General features: G+C 41.8%; 1 protein-coding gene across 5 annotated transcripts in view; it reads right to left on the bottom strand.

The window, feature by feature from the left end:
• Positions 1-19,832, bottom strand: part of Atg5 (autophagy related 5) — a 95,978-nt gene that overhangs the window by 56,624 nt on the left and 19,522 nt on the right. For 4 of the 5 annotated variants that reach the window (XM_017313783.2, XM_011243108.3, NM_053069.6 and 1 more), the window contains 3 exons: positions 17,686-17,813; positions 13,002-13,080; positions 3,947-4,109 (listed from right to left, as the gene is read on the bottom strand). In XM_017313783.2, the coding sequence (XP_017169272.1) occupies positions 3,947-4,109; positions 13,002-13,080; positions 17,686-17,813 (370 nt within the window). The remainder of the gene's footprint in view (positions 1-3,946; positions 4,110-13,001; positions 13,081-17,685; positions 17,814-19,832) is intronic. The other variant, NM_001314013.1, reaches the window with a different exon arrangement.

Raw genomic sequence — 19,832 nt, 5'->3', positions numbered from 1 at the left:
ATGCATTCACTTATAAAATTCATATCACCCTTTTCTGCACGTGTGCATGTTCATATGCACGTATACCTCTATGTACATTTGTGCAGAGGCCAGAAGTTGACACTAGGTGACTTCTCAATCACTCTCTAGTCTGTTTACTGAGGAAGGGTCTTTCCAAGTACCCAGAATCCTCTGCTTTAGGTAGTCTAGGTAGCTAGCTTTTCCAGATGATGGACTGTCTGTGTTTCCCACCTCCTGGGTGCTGAGATTACAGGCAGGCCAGCAATCCCTGCCCCTCATATTTACAAAGATGCTGAGGACATTCACTGAGCTATCTCCCCAGTTTCCCTCCACTACAGAAAAGAAAATGGAATGACTGATTTAATACACACACACACACACACAAAACATTAATTTTAGATAGATAGATAGATAGATACATAGATAGATAGATAGATAGATAGATAGATAGATAGATAGATAGATAGATAGATAGATAGAAGCGTATATAGAGAATGCTGGACATGGTGGCACAGACCTTTAATTGGAGAGCTTGGGAGGCAGAGAGGTAGGTGGATTTCTGTGAGTTTGAGGCTACGGAGAGTTCCAGGCTAGTCAGAGCTAAGTAATCTTTTTTAAACCCTGAGTCAAAATTTAGTCAACTTCAAAATTAATTTAAAAATTTAAAAACACATAGAGAATAAATCGCCTGTCTATTCTGTAATGAAACCTAAGTGAACATTCCAGGAAGCTAAAATTTTTAAACAACTTTCTCACTATGCTATAGATTCTTCACCGATACATGTAGGCTAACTTACTCACTGGTCCAGAAAATATGACAGGTGAAAGATAATTATCAAATAGGCACCGCCTGTGAAATGGGACAGTGTAGGAGTTTAGACGCTGCAGCGTTAGAGCCTGATCTACCGCACTTTCTCCATCCACTGTCTCACACACTAAGTATTTCTACCAACAACTTAGTCTACTTCCATGTAGCTGCCTCGAACAGCTCAAACTTTGAGCCATAAAGATGAGCCTGATTTGCTGCCGACCACATCTATGTTCTCTGTATCCAGTATTTCACAGTTCAGTGCATAGAACACCATCAGGATCCCAAAATAAGCATTTCCTCACTACACTCAATCTAATAATAGGTTTTGTCAATTCTACCTTCAAAATGACCTTCAACCACAGCGGGCTGTCTTTCTATCCACTGTTGGTCACTACATTCCCCACTTCGGCTCCTGCCTCTCCTTCCCACCCGCTCTTCAGCAGCCCGGTGCTGCTTCAGCACTCTCTGGGCAAAACCCCTCCTCCACTGGCTCTTCCCTCCCATTGCCTTCAACCCTTCCCATTGTAGCCTTGGCCTACAAGAACCCACATGATGGACTCTTTCCCATCCCTCCAGAACATTAACTTGTCCTTTCCTCCTGTGACATCCAAGACATCACGGTTCTCGGTCAGGTTTGGAACCTACCTGCCGTGAACTAAATCATCACGCCCTCCACCTCACCACAGTCATGCTCCATAAGGCTTCTTGGTATTGAGTGGCCAAGAAGTTTAGAGACAATCATGGCTGATGCTGAGCCTTTACCAGTGGGATTAGTGCCCTTATAAATGAGACCCCAGGGTGCTTTCACTCGTGAGGACTCAGGGAAACTCTCTCCTGCGCAGACACTGGGTCTGCAGGTGTCTTACCTCATACTACCCCAGTCTCCAGAGATGGATAAAGTCAGTATTTACTGTTTTGGGTCTATGGTACTCTTGTTGTAGAAATGTGCAGAGACTAAGACCCAAACCAAGCTTTCTTGCCTTGTATTTTGAAACATGGCTCTGTAATACAAGCTGGCTCTTCTCTTCCTTTAGAGTTCACCTTACCTTTACAGAAGTCTTCTATCCCTAGCCCAAGTCTATTTGCATAATTCCTATTTCCTCTTAAAACCAGTTTTATGTTAAAAATGGCAAACTGGAGCCGAGTGTTTGCACATGTATGCAATCCCAACATTTGAGAGACTGAGGCAGGAGGATCCTAAGTTGAAGTCAGAATATACTAGAACCCTGTCTCAACAAAGGAAAAACAATCAAGGGGTGAGTGTGTGTGGTAAATAGCACACTGTAAGCTAATTTAAAAGGCTAACAACATTTTATAAGTAATGGGAATTTTAAGTGTATTTAACAGCTAAATCATACTTTTATCTGCAAGTGTATGGAACTTTAAATCATTTTTTTTAAGTGTTGACTCACTCCGGCCATGGTAATGCATACCCACAATCCCATCACTTGGAAGCTGAGGCAGGGGACTAAACATTTGTCTAGGCTGAACGACTTGTCTCAAAAAACCCAAACAGAAAAAGGAGTAGCTACACTCAGAGAAGACTGGCTAAACGCTGAGCCTTGTACCATTCTTGTAATCTTTTAGTGATTTCCTCAAATCTCCCCATACAGTGTGACGCTGAACAGAAATACTCCACATGAATTGACAACTGTCCCATAAATAAAAATGCTACTTTCTTTTCTGTTGTCACCATTAACTGTTTCAGAGAGGTGGCACATTCTCGTTTCTAAACTGAAAGCCTATAAAAAACTGAAAGGCACATTATGCCTTAAATGAGTTTTCTTGGTTTCATAAGCTTTTCTTATTTCTCCTTCAGAGAGCTTCAAAATTAAAATTAGCATTTGAAAGTATTCAAAAATCGTTGAAACTTGTGCTTAGCTTTGCTGTTCTCCAGGTGCAGCTCTGAATGGAACAGTGGCCCACCTGCTTTGTTTGAATTTGGACAAATTTACAACTACATCGACACAAAGGTGACAACAGCTCTATGACCTCACAATCAGGACCTTGTTACCAAAAAAAAAAAAAAAAAAAAAAGTCCTTAAATATAAAAAGCCATTTCCATAAATAATTTAAACTAAGAATATTACACTATTTATGAAACACTTTAATAGTACTTCCTGGTCATGTGAGAAAGAGATAAAAAAAAAAAAGTAAATCAAAACTTATGTCTTTTACGCTGAAAGTAACACCATGTTTTGAGGATAAAAATGTAAGATATATGCCAACCCCTTGAGCATTCTGCAGTGCAAGATAGAAAACAGCAGTGCAGGAACACCAGAGAACAAAAGGCATGTACAGGGCAGTGCCCCTGGCACACACACCAAGTACAGGAGCCCCACCCTGCTGCCTGCAGTCCAGGAGCTGGCTATGTGACCCCAGGTGCTGGAGGACCACACCTTCTCTGCAATGTCAGGACAAGTTAGATACACATTGCTAACTACAAACAGAAGGCTTCCTACAAAAGGTGACCATATAGACACTGTAAAGACGTGAGAAGTTCAACGGGCAGAAAAGGAGAGGCAGTCTTCTAGACAGAGACGATGGAGCAGCTGCCTTCACAAACACTCCATAGCTAACTTCAGCATCTTTATGTCTATCTATCTGTGTGCACCATGGCATGGAGAGAGAGGACAATCACGGGGCTAGTCCTCTCCTTCCACGGGTGGGAGGCTGAGCGCTGGCTGTCAGGCTTGTTGGCAAGTGCCTTTACTCACGGAGCCAGCCTGCAGGCAGAGTCGAAATCACAGCGTGGCAATGGAGAAGCCAAGCACAGAGCAAATGTACTACCGTGAAGAAGCGGAGGCCGAAGCTGCAGCCCTGGTGTGAGTAGAGACCTTTCAGGATGCATTCATCTTCCAACTATGATCCAAAATAGAGCCATGTCTAAGAAATGAGGACCACACTCTTTCTAAAATCATAAGTGACCAGCCTACGAGAGAGAATCAGGAACACAGCAACACTGGCAAGCTGAAATGGAAGAGATGACTGTGCAGATCTGAAGTGGAGTACATACTGTGTGGATTTGGGCCTGGTAGCCAGGGCCAACTCATACGGCTAAAGCATGACCTGCTCACAGGGCTATGGCTGCGTACTACGGTATACAGAATCAGGAGTCAGGCACTGTGTAGTTACCATTCTGCAGTCCCATCCAGAGCTGCTTGTGGTCTTTTTTCTGCATTTCGTTGATCACTTGACTTTTATGCTTTAAAGCATCAGCTTCTTTCATACACGACATAAAGTGAGCCTCAACCGCATCCTTGGATGGACAGTGTAGAAGGTCCTTTTCTGGAAAACTCTATTAAAGGAAATACACACAAAACAAGTATGCAGACATAAGTTAGCGTCTCAGGAGAACTACATTGACTACATTTCCCCGCTCACCAGTGTTCACAGCATGCCACATTTCATTATCATGATAGCTACAAATATTTTAAAAATTAATTTAGTAATTATTGCCCATTTGACACAATCTGCACTGTTCCCAAAAATCCTCATCTGTGAAGTTACCTCTTGTATGTTCCTAAGGATATCACACCTATAACTGACACTAGCAATCACAAATGTGTGGCCTTTGGAACCAGAAGGCCCAGCTCAATTAGGAAGGCTTTGAAATTGCAATGATAGGAACTCAAGAGACAAGGGAGGGCAGTAATAGAACAGAGAGCTGAGGTACTTATACAGTCAAGGCAGCTGAAGGACGCGCACTGCAGAGAGTGACAGATGCCGCACCACGGCCACCCTGCCTTGCCCCCACTGTGGGGCATCTCTTTCACATCCACCCAAGTGAGAGTAAAGACCACAGTGAAGTTACAAACAGATCCTTGATCCATTACATTTCTATCTCTCCTAAAGTGCACTAGCCATTGTGTACACATCCTTATCTTCCTGACTCAAACAACCTCTTACAGACAGAGTAACACCGTGCTTACTCTCATTATCTTCCAAATTGAAAACATGGCAAAGTAAATTTCATTTCACTTTTACAGGACACTCAGGAAGACTCCCTTTAGGAAGCCATTCACTTGAGGTGTGCAGGTATCTTTTTATTACTTTGCACATACAATCCCTACCACATTCTAAGGGCCAAAGCCAGGACGCTCTGTGTCCTACCACTGAGCTACATTCTTAGGTCCTCTTTCTAGAGATTATAATTGCATTAGTTAGAATATTCACTGACTGTCTATAATGTATCTAGATGGGTTATCAGTAAATGAATATCATTAGATTAAAGCACTTCTTACAAGTAAGTGAAAAAAATTCAATCTATTAGCAATACCACTTGTTAAAGCAGCTAAGCAATACTTTTTTTTCTCTCTTTTTTTATTAGGTATTTTCCTCGTTTACATTTCCAATGCTATCCCAAAAGTCCCCCATACCCACCCCACCCCCCCCAATCCCCTACCCACCCACTCCCACTTTTTGGCCCTGGCGTTCCCCTGTACTGGGGCATATAAAGTTTGCAAGTCCAATGGGTCTCTCTTTCCAGTGATGGCTAGCTAGGCCATCTTTTGATACATATGCAGCTAGAGTCAAGAGCTCCGGGGTACTGGTTAGTTCATATTGTTGTTCCGCCTGTAGGGTTGCAGATCCCTTCAGCTCCTTGGGTACTTTCTCTAGCTCCTCCATTGGGGGTCCTGTGATCCATCCATTAGCTGACTGTGAGCATCCACTTCTGTGTTTACTAGGCCCCGGCATAGTCTCACAAGAGACAGCAATATCAGGGTCCTTTCAGCAAAATCTTGCTAGTGTATGCAATGGTGTCAGCGTTTGGAAGCTGATTATGGGATGAATCCCTGGATATGGCAATCACTAGATGGTCCATCCTTTCGTCACAGCTCCAAATTTTGTCTCTGTAACTCCTTCCATGGGTGTAAGCAATACTTTCATGTCACATGAAAAGAATCAAATATATTATTAACCATGAGCTCTCATTGTTGGATTACCATCACCTCTAGTAAAAGACACAGCTTTCAGAATGAAAAATATAAAGTCATAGTTTATAAATTTACTTTAATAAAAATAAAAAAAAATAAAAGTTTCCCAAAATGACTTTGGTGTACATAAACGGGTTGGGAGAGCATTTTTCCCCCAAGTATTTCTTCTCATGTATTATTTTCCAAGAAAAGAAAGAATATATTGGGAAAAGTAATTCCGTGCCTGTTATACTTCCAGCTTCAGGAGGTAGCGGTAAGATGGATGCAAATCCGAGGCCAGCATGGGTTATGTGAACTTATAACCCACTCCTTCTGGGCCTCCCACCCACAACCCAAAGGCTGACAGAAGCTAAAGGTCAGACATGGTGACACATGCCTGTAATTTCAACATTCGAGGAGCATGAATTCAAAGTCACTGAGAGAGAGAGAGAGAGAGAGAGAGAGAGAGAGAGAGAGAGAAAGGGAAACAGGTAAATGAGCCAAGGCTAAAATAAGCACACCATATACCAAGTTAAGTTTCTCATTCTTTTTTGTAAGATTCTAATTCTACCTACAAGCTATCATCACTCCTTGCTACAATCTATAGGATATTTTTTCTCATCATGTTTCCTAGGTCCTATCTGTCCAATCTTTAGATTCTCCCATGGAGTAGCTTTGCTCATTTCCCCCTCTTAGTAGCATTCCACATACATACATACATTCTTCCCACTGAAAATACCTACCTAAAGCCAAACACCAACTCCAAACTCAACTTCTCTTTGGCTACACCTCTTATGATCTATCACCACAAATTCACAGAAGCCTTTTGGCTGTGCGCTAGCTCTCTAAGCAGGACTCTCATCCTCAGCCTGCTTTCTAATACAGTCCAGTACCTCCCGCCCAGGTTATGGTGCTATCCACGGGGTGGGGTGGACCCTCGATGTCAGCTAACAATCAAGGTAATCCCCAACATACTTGTGCACAGCTCATTCTGATCTGGGCAATCCTTCAACTGCAACCCCCTCACTGTTGGCTCTAGGCTGCAACATATCAGAGTTTAAGCTATCAAGGGCACATGTCTACAATCTTATACCCTTAATGGTTTTGAACTGAGAGTTATAGTGACCTTCCAAAAATTAAGACCTTTTAGCATATAATCAAAGCCATCAAGATTCTAAATTACCTGAGTCTGCTAACCTGCCCTAAACTCCTCACCCTATTACACACACACACACACACACTCACACACACCCTGCTCCAAACACTTGTTCTTCCAGCAACACCCTCTCATCTCTGTCTTCACACCAACTATCTGAACATTTCTTTCCCCTTGTCTATCTACTTATACATCTGGCCAAAAAATCTTCAGCTCAGGTTCAGCTTCTATGGACGACATCCGGGACACTTTCCCTTTCACCCACCACGTCAAGGCAGAATTTTATACTGTCCCTATACTGGACTCTGTAGTAATACTGGCCAGAACTATAACGCTTGTTAACATATCCACAGGCATCCGAACTCTTATAGTCTATAAACCAGAGATAATGACCTCATTTCTCAGTATCTTTCTTATCAGTATTTTTCTTAAATAAGTCAAATTATAGAGATATGATTCATATGTAATGAAACATAGGAAGTTTTAGTTAGATGAATTTTGAAGAACTATAAACCAAACAAGATAGCATTACAACAGATAAGCAACCACATCCCTCATTCCTCAGCAAAAGTTAACTGCAACTACTACTATTCCCTCACTCTCTACCAAAGTTTACTACAAGGTACCTCGTGTCCTGTGTAGCAGGCGCCCTCTTCCCTACTCCAGCAACCACTGACATAATCTATTGTACCAGTTTTGCCTATAATAACATCTCACAAATGTAATCATGTAAGAAACAGTGCCACTGACTTAGCATGCTCTGAGATTTACTGTGACTGACTGCACACACCAGAAACCGACTCCTTTCTGTTACTAAGGTATCAGTGAATGACTACTGTGTTTAATCTTGAAATCCCTTTGCTAGCGTGATTATTTCCAACTTTGACTTGGTTAATAAGGCTGCTGTGAACAGTAATAGGCAAGTGTCCTGGTAGACATCTTTCCGTCTTTGTCAGTATACAGCTACAAACAGCAATGCTGTCCACACTGATCCAGGTGTTTGCTTGATGGTGTTAAACACTGCTGAACTACTTTCTTGCAGTGAGAGGGCAGTGCTAGGCTCTCATCAGCACCTTCCCAGCTCTGGGCTCAATGTCAGGGGTATCATCAGCCTTCTCCATCTCAGTCATCCTAGGACATGTAAAGTAATCTCTCTCTCTCTGGTTCTCATTTACATTTCCCTGATGACTAAAGATGATAGGCACCTTTCATGTATTTATTGGTAATTCATAGGTTCTGTGAACTTTCTGTACAAATCGTTCGCATTTGTTCCAAAGCAGCTGGCACATGAGGTAAGAGGATGAGCATAATGTGACTTCTGTGTGTCCTTATGCAAATACTGTCCACGAGAGACAGCGGGTGCACACCGCATTCTGTACCCAGAAACGTAGACTGTCGGAAGCCTCCATGTTAGAAATACCTCATGTCAGCAACCACCCTCACAAACACCAGCCAACACAACTTCTGGTTCCAAGCGACCCTCCCACAGCTTCACAGCTGACCTGCTCAAGCTGCCCTCTCCAGAGCAAACGTTTGCCTTGCAATGCCTTCCTTACTGCAGTGTTTGCATACCTCTTAGCTACTTGCCTGAGTAAAACTATGCTGTGGAAAGGCTTTGGACTGTCCCTAAAAGACCTGTGGTTTTTAACTGTACAATCTTAAGCAGGAGTGGTTTTTTTGGTTTTGTTTCGTTCTAAGGAAAACATGCTGGATTATAGCAGAACTGCTTATATAACTGTCTTCTTCTAGATTCAAATCCATCATGTAGGGGTCTGGAGAGACAGCTCAGTGGTCAAGGGCACTTGCTGCTCTTGCAGAGGTCCCAGGCTGGGTTCCCAGAATCCAAATGGCTGCTCATATCCATCTATAAGTTTAGTTCCAAAAGACAGGACACCTCTTCTGGCCTCTACAGATAGCAAGCACACACATTCGTTTAGGCAAAATATTCATTCATAGAATGAGCCTAAAATATTTTTTTTAGATTTATTTATTTAATGTATTTGAGTATGCTGTTTTCATGCATACCAGAAGAGAGTGTTAGATTCTATTATAGATGGTTATGAGCCACCATGTGGTTGCTGAGAATTGAACTAAGGACCTCTGGAAGAGCAGCCAGTGCTCTTAACTGATGAGCCATCTCTTCAGCTAAAAAAACATTTTAAAAAAAACCACATTATTTAGTAAGATTTTTGCTGTGCTGCTGGTCACACTGAGTAAGTCGTGTTTTATTCCTAAGCTGGCATAGGCTTTGCAGCACTGGTCACTGGACTCCTTTCTTTTTCGCTATTGATTTTGTTGTGTGGCTTTTCTACTTTATTTTGCTAATGCAATGAATTACACTGATTGACTGTTGGGTGTTGAATCAATCCTATATTCATGAGATAAACTCCGCAATGTGTGTATTGTTCTTTTTTTAGGTACTACTGGCTTCAATTTGCTGCTAATTTTTATTGAAGACTTTTATAACCATGTCCATTAATGATATTGAGCTGCCAATTTACTTTTAATTTCTTTAACAATATTCGGGTCAGTTATAACCTTTAAAAACAGGCTCTATCAGAACTCAAGACAGTGGACTCCAGAAAATCAAATAACCCCATTAAAAAATGGGGCTCAGAGCTGAACAAAGAACTCTCACCTGAGGAATACCAAATGGCAGAGAAGCACCTGAAAAAATGTTCAACATCCTTAATCATCAGGGAAATGCAAATTAAAACAACCCTGAGGTTCCACCTCACACCAGTCAGAATGGCTAAGATCGAAAAATTAAGGTGACAGCAGATGCTGGCAAGGATGTGGAGAAAGAGGAACACTCCTCCATTGTTGGTGGCATTGCAAGCTTGTACAACATCTCTGGAAATCAGTCTGGCAGTTCCTCAGAAAATTGGACATAGTACTACCGGAGGATCCCGCAATACCTCTCCTGGGCATATATCCAGAAGATGTCCCAACCGGTAAGAAGGACACATGCTCCACTATGTTCATAGCAGCCTTATTTATAATAGCCAGAAGCTGGAAAGAACCCAGATGCCCCTCAACAGAGGAATGGATACAGAAAATGTGGTACATTTACACAATGGAGTACTACTCAGCTATTAAAAAGAATGAATTTATAAAATTCCTAGGCAAATGGATGGACCTGGAGGGCATCATCCTGAGTGAGGTAACCCAATCACAAAGGAACTCACACAATATGTACTCACTGATAAGTGGATATTAGCCCAGAAACTTAGGATACCCAAGATATAAGATACAATTTGCTAAACGCATGAAACTCAAGAAGAACGAAGATCAAAGTGTGGACACTTTGCCCCTCTTAGAATTGGGAACAAAACACCCATAGAAGGAGTTACAGAGACAAAGTTTGGAGCTGTGATGAAAGGATGGACCATCTAGAGACTGCCATATCCGGGGATTCATCCCATAATCAGCATCCAAACGCTGACACCATTGCACACACTAGCAAGATTTTGCTGAAAGGGCCCAGATAGAGCTCTCTCTTGTGAGACTATGCCGGGGCCTAGCAAACACAGAAGTGGATGCTCACAGTCAACTATTGGATGGATCACAGGACCCCCAATGGAGGAGCTAGAGAAAGTACCCAAGGAGCTAAAGGGATCTGCAACCCTATAGGTGGAACAACATTATGAACTAACCAGTATCCCAGAGCTCTAGACTCTAGCTGCATATGTATCAAAAAATGGCCTAGTCGGCCATCACTGGAAAGAGAGGCCCATTGGACTTGCAAACTTTATATGCCCCAGTACAGGGGAACGCCAGGGCCAAAAAGTGGGAGTGGGTGGGTAGGGGATTGGGGGGGGGGGGTGGGTATGGGGGACTTTTGGGATAGCATTGGAAATGTAAATGAGGAAAATACCTAATAAAAATATTTTTAAAAAAACCAAAAAAAAAAAAAAAAAAAAAACAGGCTCTAAATCAGCCTGAAGTGTCTTTACTGTGTGAGTGTCTTTGTGTCCTTCAATCATATATCCCAAACTCCTAGAGCAGTGTTGGCAGCGTAAGAGCAGGATCTCAGCATTTACTGCACTAGTCCTTACAGTTTAACACTCACACACACACACACACACACACACACACACACACACACACACACACACACACATTAAGCAACCCAGGGACACCACTAAAGCTTTTCTTTCAGCAGCTGAAAAACCCATGGGAGCAGGCAGATGGGGATAGAGATGAAGACGGAGGCTCCTATATTAGGAACTGCAGAGACATGTGGGGACCTCACTGCAGTGCCTGTGAGGCCGGGAGAAGCCACTGAAGTGCTCATGGAGCCAACACAAAACTTGTAGGAACATACTGGATGGGAAGGAAACAGCCAAACGAAATCAACACCAGAAAACCATGTGCCGGCTGTGGAAGGCGATGGCATGTGAGCCAAATGCTTATATCACATTCAGTAGCCCAGGTCAACTGGATAAGACGGAAACCAACCTGGAGGCTCAGTGAGTGCGAGCGAGCACTTACTGCTCTGTCAGACCAGAGAACAGATCCTGGCAACTATAGCAGACAGCTCACAAACTCCTACAACTTCAGTTCTAAGGGGCCCACACCCTCTTCTGACCTGCACGTACACACACACATACACACACACACACACAAATAAAAATTTAAAAATTAAAAAGAAAAGTGAAATGGGTCTGTTTTAATGAGATCCAATCACTTGCTACAAAACTCAGGCCTATTTTGCAAGGCTGCTATATAAACAACTGCACTGAAATCCTCAACAGCCCAGGTCCACCTGGAAGCATGCACTGGAAGTGCGGTGGCTATGAACTCCGCAGATTGTTAAGTAAATGACAGTTAACTGTTAAAATTTAATCCAACTACTAGGATTATTCTTTATTCCTAAAACTAAGAGACAGGCTTGTTAGGCAATACTGGTGCTCTGTCTCTGTTTGAAGTAGTCTTATTTTCACACCACCGTGAACTGCCCATTGCACATACACCATGGCTAGTGAAACTCATGCACACTATTAGGATGGTGGCTCCACCTGTACAGCTGTGGGATAACTAAAATATAGTAGCACACTGCTTTGCAAAGCACTTTAACATGTCCAGGGAAATAGTATATGGCCAGCGAGTTAAAGTATGGAGGAAGAGCACCATGAGAAGGGTGGGCCAGCGCCTGCGTGAGCAGCCCTGACATGATGATGTCCTCCCACTCCTGATGCCTCTCCATTGCCCACTGCCACTGGAGAGCTGCTTACTAATGATAATTCAAGATGTACTTCAGACTCCTGCAATGCCTGCCATGAGCAGGAGGGGTGGAGCACAAGGAAAGAGGGAGGAAACCAGGGTGAGGTTTTTTTTTCATTTTCATTTTTACTCCTTCTTCCTAAGATGGATTCATTATGTAGTCAAGGTTGGACTCAAATTGCTTTTGCAGCCCAAGTCTTAGCTGAGCTTGAACCCAGAACCTTTGTATCTCTGCCTCCTGGACACCAGAGCCACTCAGAGTGTCACCTATGCTCAGCCATGACCAGTACTTTTCAATTAGTAAGACACAATTACACAACAATGCGTTTACCTGGTCTCAAAACTACAAGGAATTGTATCTCAAAACAGAGGCTCACAAAATCTTTAAACTTCTATCCAAGTAGCTATGGAACTTCTCAACTGTATCAGTTATTCCAATCTCTGCTCTCATGCCCATGTCTACACCTGGGAATTTGATTGTTTGGTAAATATAACTGTATTATATATAGGTTATATAGAACAACCTGTTCTAAGTCTAAACCATAGATTACTCAGCTCTAAAAACGAAAAGATGTTTATGCATTAAATGGTTTTCTCAAAAACTTGGAAGAAAGTGGAGACTATTTTAGGGCAGAAAGAGCAGCCATGGGAAGTCAGAAGTGACAGACTATCCAGGGAGAAAGCACACACCTGCCTGCAAACCCAGCACAAAGGTCTGGCTCAGCAGGAGGATCACTTTGAGTCTGAGGCTAACCTAATCCACATAGTAAGTTTCTGGCCAGCATGGGCTTAAGAACAAATAAAAAGGAGAAATAAATAATTTATTTGAAAAAAATTCTACTCTATTAAGAACCGCAAATAAAACAAACAGGAATGGCTATTTAAACTATACCTTGAAATGTACTGTGATGTTCCAAGGAAGAGCTGAACTTGATGCAAGAAGATCAAATAGTAAACCAATTGGATAATGCCTAAAAACGAAAGGTATATCTTAAAGAGAGAAAAAATGCATAAATTTGTAACTATGACCCCCAAACCAATTTCCAGCACATCTTACCACGCACTGTCACAGGCTTTACTGGCTGATCACAGAAAAGTAACTGTGCGGCCACATGATTGGTCAGTACACACGCTCCATCCAGCTGCCAGGTGTTTCCTTCTAACTTTTCCATTTCCAAGAACAGTTTCAATGTACTCAAGGGAGTCTTATCAGCTGCTATAGGGTTAAATTATCATCCCAGTACTTATAAGAGGGACCTATTCTTTGTAAGTTTATTTAAACACAAAAATATCTTGTTACATTAGAAAGACAACTCCATTATGCAGCTCTGGTTGGCCTGCTACTATCTTAACTACACTGGCCTCAAACACACAGCAATCAATCCTTCTACCTCTACCTCCTAAATGCTGGGATTACAGATGTGCATAACCACATCTGGCTTTTACAGTGACTGATTTGTTCCGTTTCTGAGATGGCATCTCCCATAGTTTAGGCTGTCCTTGAACTCCTGGTCCAATTACCTTGAAGGATGAGTTCCTAAAGCCAGTCTTTTTTTAAATTAACTTTTATTTTTAGATTGTATAGGTGTTTTTATCTTCAAGTATGTCTGTGGACTACATGCATGTAGTATCCTCAAAGGCCAGAAGAGGACATTAGATCTCTTGGGATTGGAGTTACAGACAGTTCTGAGCCACCATGGGGATGCTGAGAATTAAACCTAGGTCCTCCAGAAGAGCAGTCAGTGCTCTTAACCAGTAAGTCATCTCTCCAGCCCTTGCTTTTTGTTTTCAAAATTTATAAATTTGTAAGTCTACAGACACTCACCTAAAGAGCAGGAAACCCCCTGGTCTGTGATAATATTATGTATGTATATCATATACAGTTACAGACTCTTAATACAGATTCAGAATAGTTATTACAAAAAGCATCAAAACCCTCTAGGCATGACTGAACTTGTCTATAATCCCAGCGTTCAAGAAATGGAGGCAGGATCCAGAATTCAATGCTTAATTTCAGCAACACAGAAAGTTTGACACCAACCAGGGCTATGTATAACCCTGCATTCAATAATGAATGGATGGATGGATGGATGAATGAATGGGAGGAATGAAAGAAGAGAGGGAGGGAGGGGGGGAGGGAGGGTCAAACAAGCCTGCATATTTAATGCTACCTACCAATCCTAGACTGAGCTGGAGAACAGACTCCCAAAAGTTGTCCTCTAACTGCACAAGCACTCAAATGGCATGGGTGGGCACGCATGGATGGTCCATACACTGGACACGACTGCCCCAAGTCATGCCATAGATATAAATGCCTCTTACCCAGAAAAATCACCACATTGAAGATTCACAAGTTATTTTTTACTGAGTAAATCAAGGGCAACACCAACAAAAAACCCAAGTAATTAAATGTACTCTCGCCTAGTTACAAGACCTGAGTCTGACCCTGACCCTGAAAAGGCCCATTTTACAAAATATTTTTTTAAATTCCCCAAACTCACAACCTTACAAAAATGAATGGAAAAGCTAAAAATGACAAAACATGGAGCCAAGGGAGTAATCTCCACATTATTTACAAACTGTGACGAGCATCCCGAGTTCTCAAGAGAGCTGCATGTGAGTGTGCACTGGACATCTTGTGTGAGTGTGCACTGGAGGTCACACGTGCTGCTCAGTCACTGCATCCTATTTACGTTTAAGGTCAGCAGGATTTTTTGGTTTGTTTTTCAATTCAGAAGTCAGTATTAACTTCTTACTTCTACAGTCCCCATTCTGAAAATGGTTTATACAATATTTAAAAATCACAGCAGAGATATATTTATCTTACAATTACCAAAACAAAAGAACTTTCTTAATTTTTTACTCAAATGTTGAAGATATAATTCATTTTCTTTCTTCTCCCCATTATCTTTCCCTGCAGCAGTAGGGAATTAAACCTAGGGCCTTGTATAGGTGAGGCCAGTATTCTCCTATTGAGCAACAAACCCAACTGATTTTACCCATTAATATGATATACTGCCAAAGTAGCCTTCAGAGAATATGGAACTGTTCTCTTAAGATAATTACAGTCTGCAAGTATCAAATACACGTAATGAATACTTAAGTTTCAGTAATACGAAACTTCACTCCTTAAACTGCAGTGTTAGAGCACCCTCTGCTGTCTAGTTAGGTCATTCCAAAAAGGACAGTTTTCAGATGGACCAACACTTCTGTATCTCAGATAACTTAAAAGTTAGCAACACAAATGCATGAGGGCTGGGGCTGGGCTCCATGACAAAGACAAAGCACTTGTAACCTACAAAGGACTATGACCTAGAACCTATCTATGCACCAATAACGGTTTTTCTTTTTTGAGACAGGGCCTCTCTATATAGCTCTGTCCTGGAACTCACTATGTAAACCAGGCTGCCCTAAAACTCAGAGATCTGCCTGCCTCTGCCTTCTGAGTGTTAGGATTAAAAGCATGACCGTTATGCTAGGCTTGTCCTTTAACTTGTTGGACATTCAGTCTGTCTACTACTTTTCTTAAATAGCTTTCTGTTATAATTTGGGCAAATTAAAATAAGCAACTAGGAAATTAGAGAACAGATTAAGGGGAAACTGTTCAGCAGATTGACAGCAGTTCAAGTCATGAGCTGAAGCTCTTGTCAAGGCAATCACTGGCATACACCTGTTATCTCAACAGCTGAGAGGCCACAGTCAGAAACACAGTGATCGACACAAGCTTGGATAACAGAGTGAGCATTCATCAGCCTGGGATACAGAGATCCTGACTAGGAGGGAAAAAGACTTTCAAGAGAGCTGAGAATAAAGTTCAGAGGAAGAGAATTGCCTACAATGCCCAAGACCCCTGGTTCAACCCCCAGTGATGGGTGGAGGCAGGATGCTTTCTCAAAGGATGTAGGAAGCTAACATAAGCCAAATCACTCTACTGAAGTAAAAAGAAGAAATTGGTCCAAACATTATTGATGTGGTATCTAGGAGACATGACCTTAAAAATATAACCTAGATCCTAGAAGTTAACTCCTTCTAAGTTGTCCTTGTCAGCGACACAAGATTATTTATACCTAAGTAATTTCCTTTATTTCTTAGCCTCTTTCAAAGCCTCTTCATTTTAATATTTCCAGATTGGGAGAAAGTGCCTTAACCTATTTGTATTTTTCAAATTTTATTTTTAAATCGTCCTAGTCAACACCTTTCTGCAACCAAATGGATGCAAATGGAAACATGAATGCAGGAACCCAGTGTATTTCCACCTCTCCCACAGCCTTCCCTTTGTAACTTCTCTACTTGAAACAGGTTGGAAGCACAATAAATAAGACTCTCAAAAACAGAGAATATCAAAACCTTATCTGCACATGGGTAAACCCAAATTGAGGGGTTTTGAAGAATTTTAAAAAATAGCATAGCAGCTAGGGTGTGGGTCTGGAGAGATAATCTCAGCACTTAAGAATACATACTTGGGATCGGAAAGATGGCTGACTCAGCAGTATAAAGCACTTGTTGCTCTTGCAGAGGACCCAGGTTCGATTCCCAGCACTGAAATTGTGGCTCAAAACCATTTGTAACTCTAGTTCCATGGGATCCAAGACTCTCTTCTGACCTATATGGGCATCACACACCTACACTAACAAAACAAAGCTCTTTCAGAGATTCCCCAGATCAATGCCCAGCATCCATGCAGAGTGGCTCATAGCCAACAGTAACTCTTGTTGTGGGGTATTGATGCTTCATGTCCTCCATGGGCACCTGGACTCACTTGCATATACCAACACACACACACACACACACACAGGCATATACATAATTAAAAACAATTTTTTTAACAAAGAAAATACATTAATCTATCATAAAATCACCAATGCATCCAAACAGAAGGCAGATTTCTCCCCCTTTTTATGATGGTTTAAATGACAAATGTCACCCAAGATTAGGTATTTGAACACTGGGTCCCTATCTCTAATGGCACTGTTTGGGAAGGCAGAATTTTTTTTTCTTTCCATTATTTTTGTTGGGGGTGGGGGAGTGAAGGAGTGGAAAGTAGTGGGTAGAGCTGAGGACAAGGACAGGGTCTCATGTAGATTAGGCTGAACTCATTATGTGCCCACAGATGACAAACTTCTGATCCTCTGGCCTCTAGCTCTGAGTGCTGGAATCACAGGTGTGCCGCATAAGGCCTGGTTTCTGACAGGTTAAGAGTCTGAATCCAGGGCCATGCTAGTCAAGGCAGAATATTGTCTACAAAGTACTGCATAATGGTTTAACTCTTGCTAGACTAGTCACTTCTTTTCTGTGTGTGTGTGTGTGTGTGTGTGTTGTTTTTTTTTTTTTTTTGCGGTGGGGACGGTGGGAGAGAGGGTCCTGCTGTATGGTGCTAGCTTTCCTGGTATTTGATATGATATATTGACCAGGGCAGCCACAAACTGGCAATTTTCTGCTTCAGCCTCTTGAATGCTGGGATTACAGGTACCATGCTTGGCCTTCTTTCTTTGTAGAACTTTTCACAATGGTTTTAGGACACTATACCTTCTTACAGCTAGCATATACTTAGTGCTTAACAAAGAAGAAAAACTCACCATTTCAGGGGTGTGCCTTCATATTCAAACCATATCTCACTAACATCTTCTTGTCTCATAACCTTCTGAAAGTGCTTTTTCACTTTGTCAGTTACCAACGTCAAATAGCTGACTCTTGGCAAAAGCAACTGAAATGAAAATTTGAAAAGCCATATTTATTTACTCATTATTGTTTCAAAACAAAGATATTAAGTAAGCCTTTTAATAGTAAGGGAAACAGTTGTGTTCTTTGTAATATTTTGACTACTTAATCCCAATAATCTGCTTTTTATAGAAACTAAAAGCTAGAGGTTAAAAAAGCAAATGTTTCTAATTGAGTTATAACTTCTAAGTAGAGCTAGGGTAACAGATGTTTATAATTGACACAAATCTATAATTTTCCCTACCCCTTTATCTAATACATAATTGCATGGCATACTAATCCAGATACTAAGTAGTTCTATCAAATTTATTGTAAATATTAAATGATTCACATGAGTATTACCACCTCTTTTACACAGAACTTAATGTTTACTGATATTAAAATATCATAGTAATAATATTTTAATAATATAGCTAATAAATGGCAAAGATACATTATACTCTTTTGAAATTAAAGCACCAATACACAGGGTACACTGAAGGATATACAAAATCACAGGGGTATAGCAAACCTGCCCTCTTTCAGAAATATAATCTATTGGTGTAAAACACACGTGTGAGTGATGGTTGGCTTTGCCAATTCGGCACTATCTAGAATCACTTGGCAGGACAGTCTCAATGCGGAACTGTCTACAGAGCTGGAGGTCACCTGGACGGTGCTAACTGATGTGGGAGACACCATTCCCTGGGTTTAGGTTCTGGACTAAGAGCAGAGAAGCGCAGTGAGCAGTGCACATGCATGCATTTCTGTTTATTCCTGACTCTGGATGTGGTGTGACTAGGTGCTTCAACTTCTGCTGCCTCAACTTCGCAGCAAAAATGAACTGCAACCAAAATTAAATATATAACCGTGAATTACTTATTTAAAAATAATTCCCTAAGTTGCTTTTGTCGGGGAAATTTATCATACCAAAAGAGAATGAAATTAGCATAGTAAACTAAGAATTTTCAGGCAGGCGTGGTGGCCCATGCCTTTAGTTCCAGTACTCAGGAGGCAGAGGCAGGACGATGCCTTTAAGTTCAAAGCTAGCCTGAGGCTTTTCAGTGAGACTTCTTCCAAGGAGGAAAGAGGGAGGGGAACAGAAGGAAGGGAGAGCAGGGTGTGGTGTGGGGGTTGGGAAGAAAGGGACCAGGGCGCTGCAGGGAGTCATGACTCTGCTACACAGCGTGCTCTAGGCTAATGAAGTTACATGGGGCCTTGAATCTTTTTAAAATATTTTGTTTTCAAGGAGTAAAGAGAGGGCTCCATGGTTAAGAGTGCTCTACTGCTCTTACAGAGGACGGGTGTTTCCTTCCCAACTCCCACATGATGGCTGACAACTCTCTGTAACTCCAGGTGCAGGATACAGGACCCCTTTTCCTGACCTCCAAGGTCTCTGACACAAGTGGTGCACATATGCATACTTAGGCACACAAAATAAAATGAAATATAAATTTAGAAAAAGAATTCTAGTACTGAGCACAGAGGCCAAAGCAAGAGGATTAGACATTCAAAATCTATACTAACGTCCTCCACACAGCCAGTCTTTATATTTGTATTTACGTGTATATGGTTGTGTGTGCCATCTGAGTGCAGGATCCTAGAGGCCAGAAGAGGGTGTAGGACCCCTGGGAGATGGAGTTACAGGTGATTATGCCCCATCTGACATGGATGCTAGAAATGAACTGAGGATCCACCTTACTGATCCATTGACTGACACATGTGTGTGTGACAGAGAGACAGAGAGAGAGAGACAGACAGAGAGACAGAGAGATGTGTGTGTATATATGTGGGTTTGTGTGGTGTGGTTGTGTCTGGTAAGTGTGATCGTGGTGTGTCTGTGTGTGTAGGAGGGTGTGTGTGGTCTGTGTTCTGTAGTATACGTGTATCTGAGGTGTGTATGGTGCAGTGTGGGTCTGTGATGTATATGTTTGTGGTGTGTGTGGCGTCTCTGTGGTGTTCGAGTGACCAGTGTGTGTGTTTATACAAACAAAAAAGAATGCATACCAGTATTCCACAGTGATTG

The sequence above is a fragment of the Mus musculus genome, chromosome 10 (genome assembly GCF_000001635.26).
Source record: "Mus musculus strain C57BL/6J chromosome 10, GRCm38.p6 C57BL/6J".
NCBI lineage: Eukaryota > Metazoa > Chordata > Mammalia > Rodentia > Muridae > Mus > Mus musculus.
The sequence above is the reverse complement of the archived record's forward strand: the minus strand, read 5'-3'. Positions and strand labels throughout refer to the sequence as shown.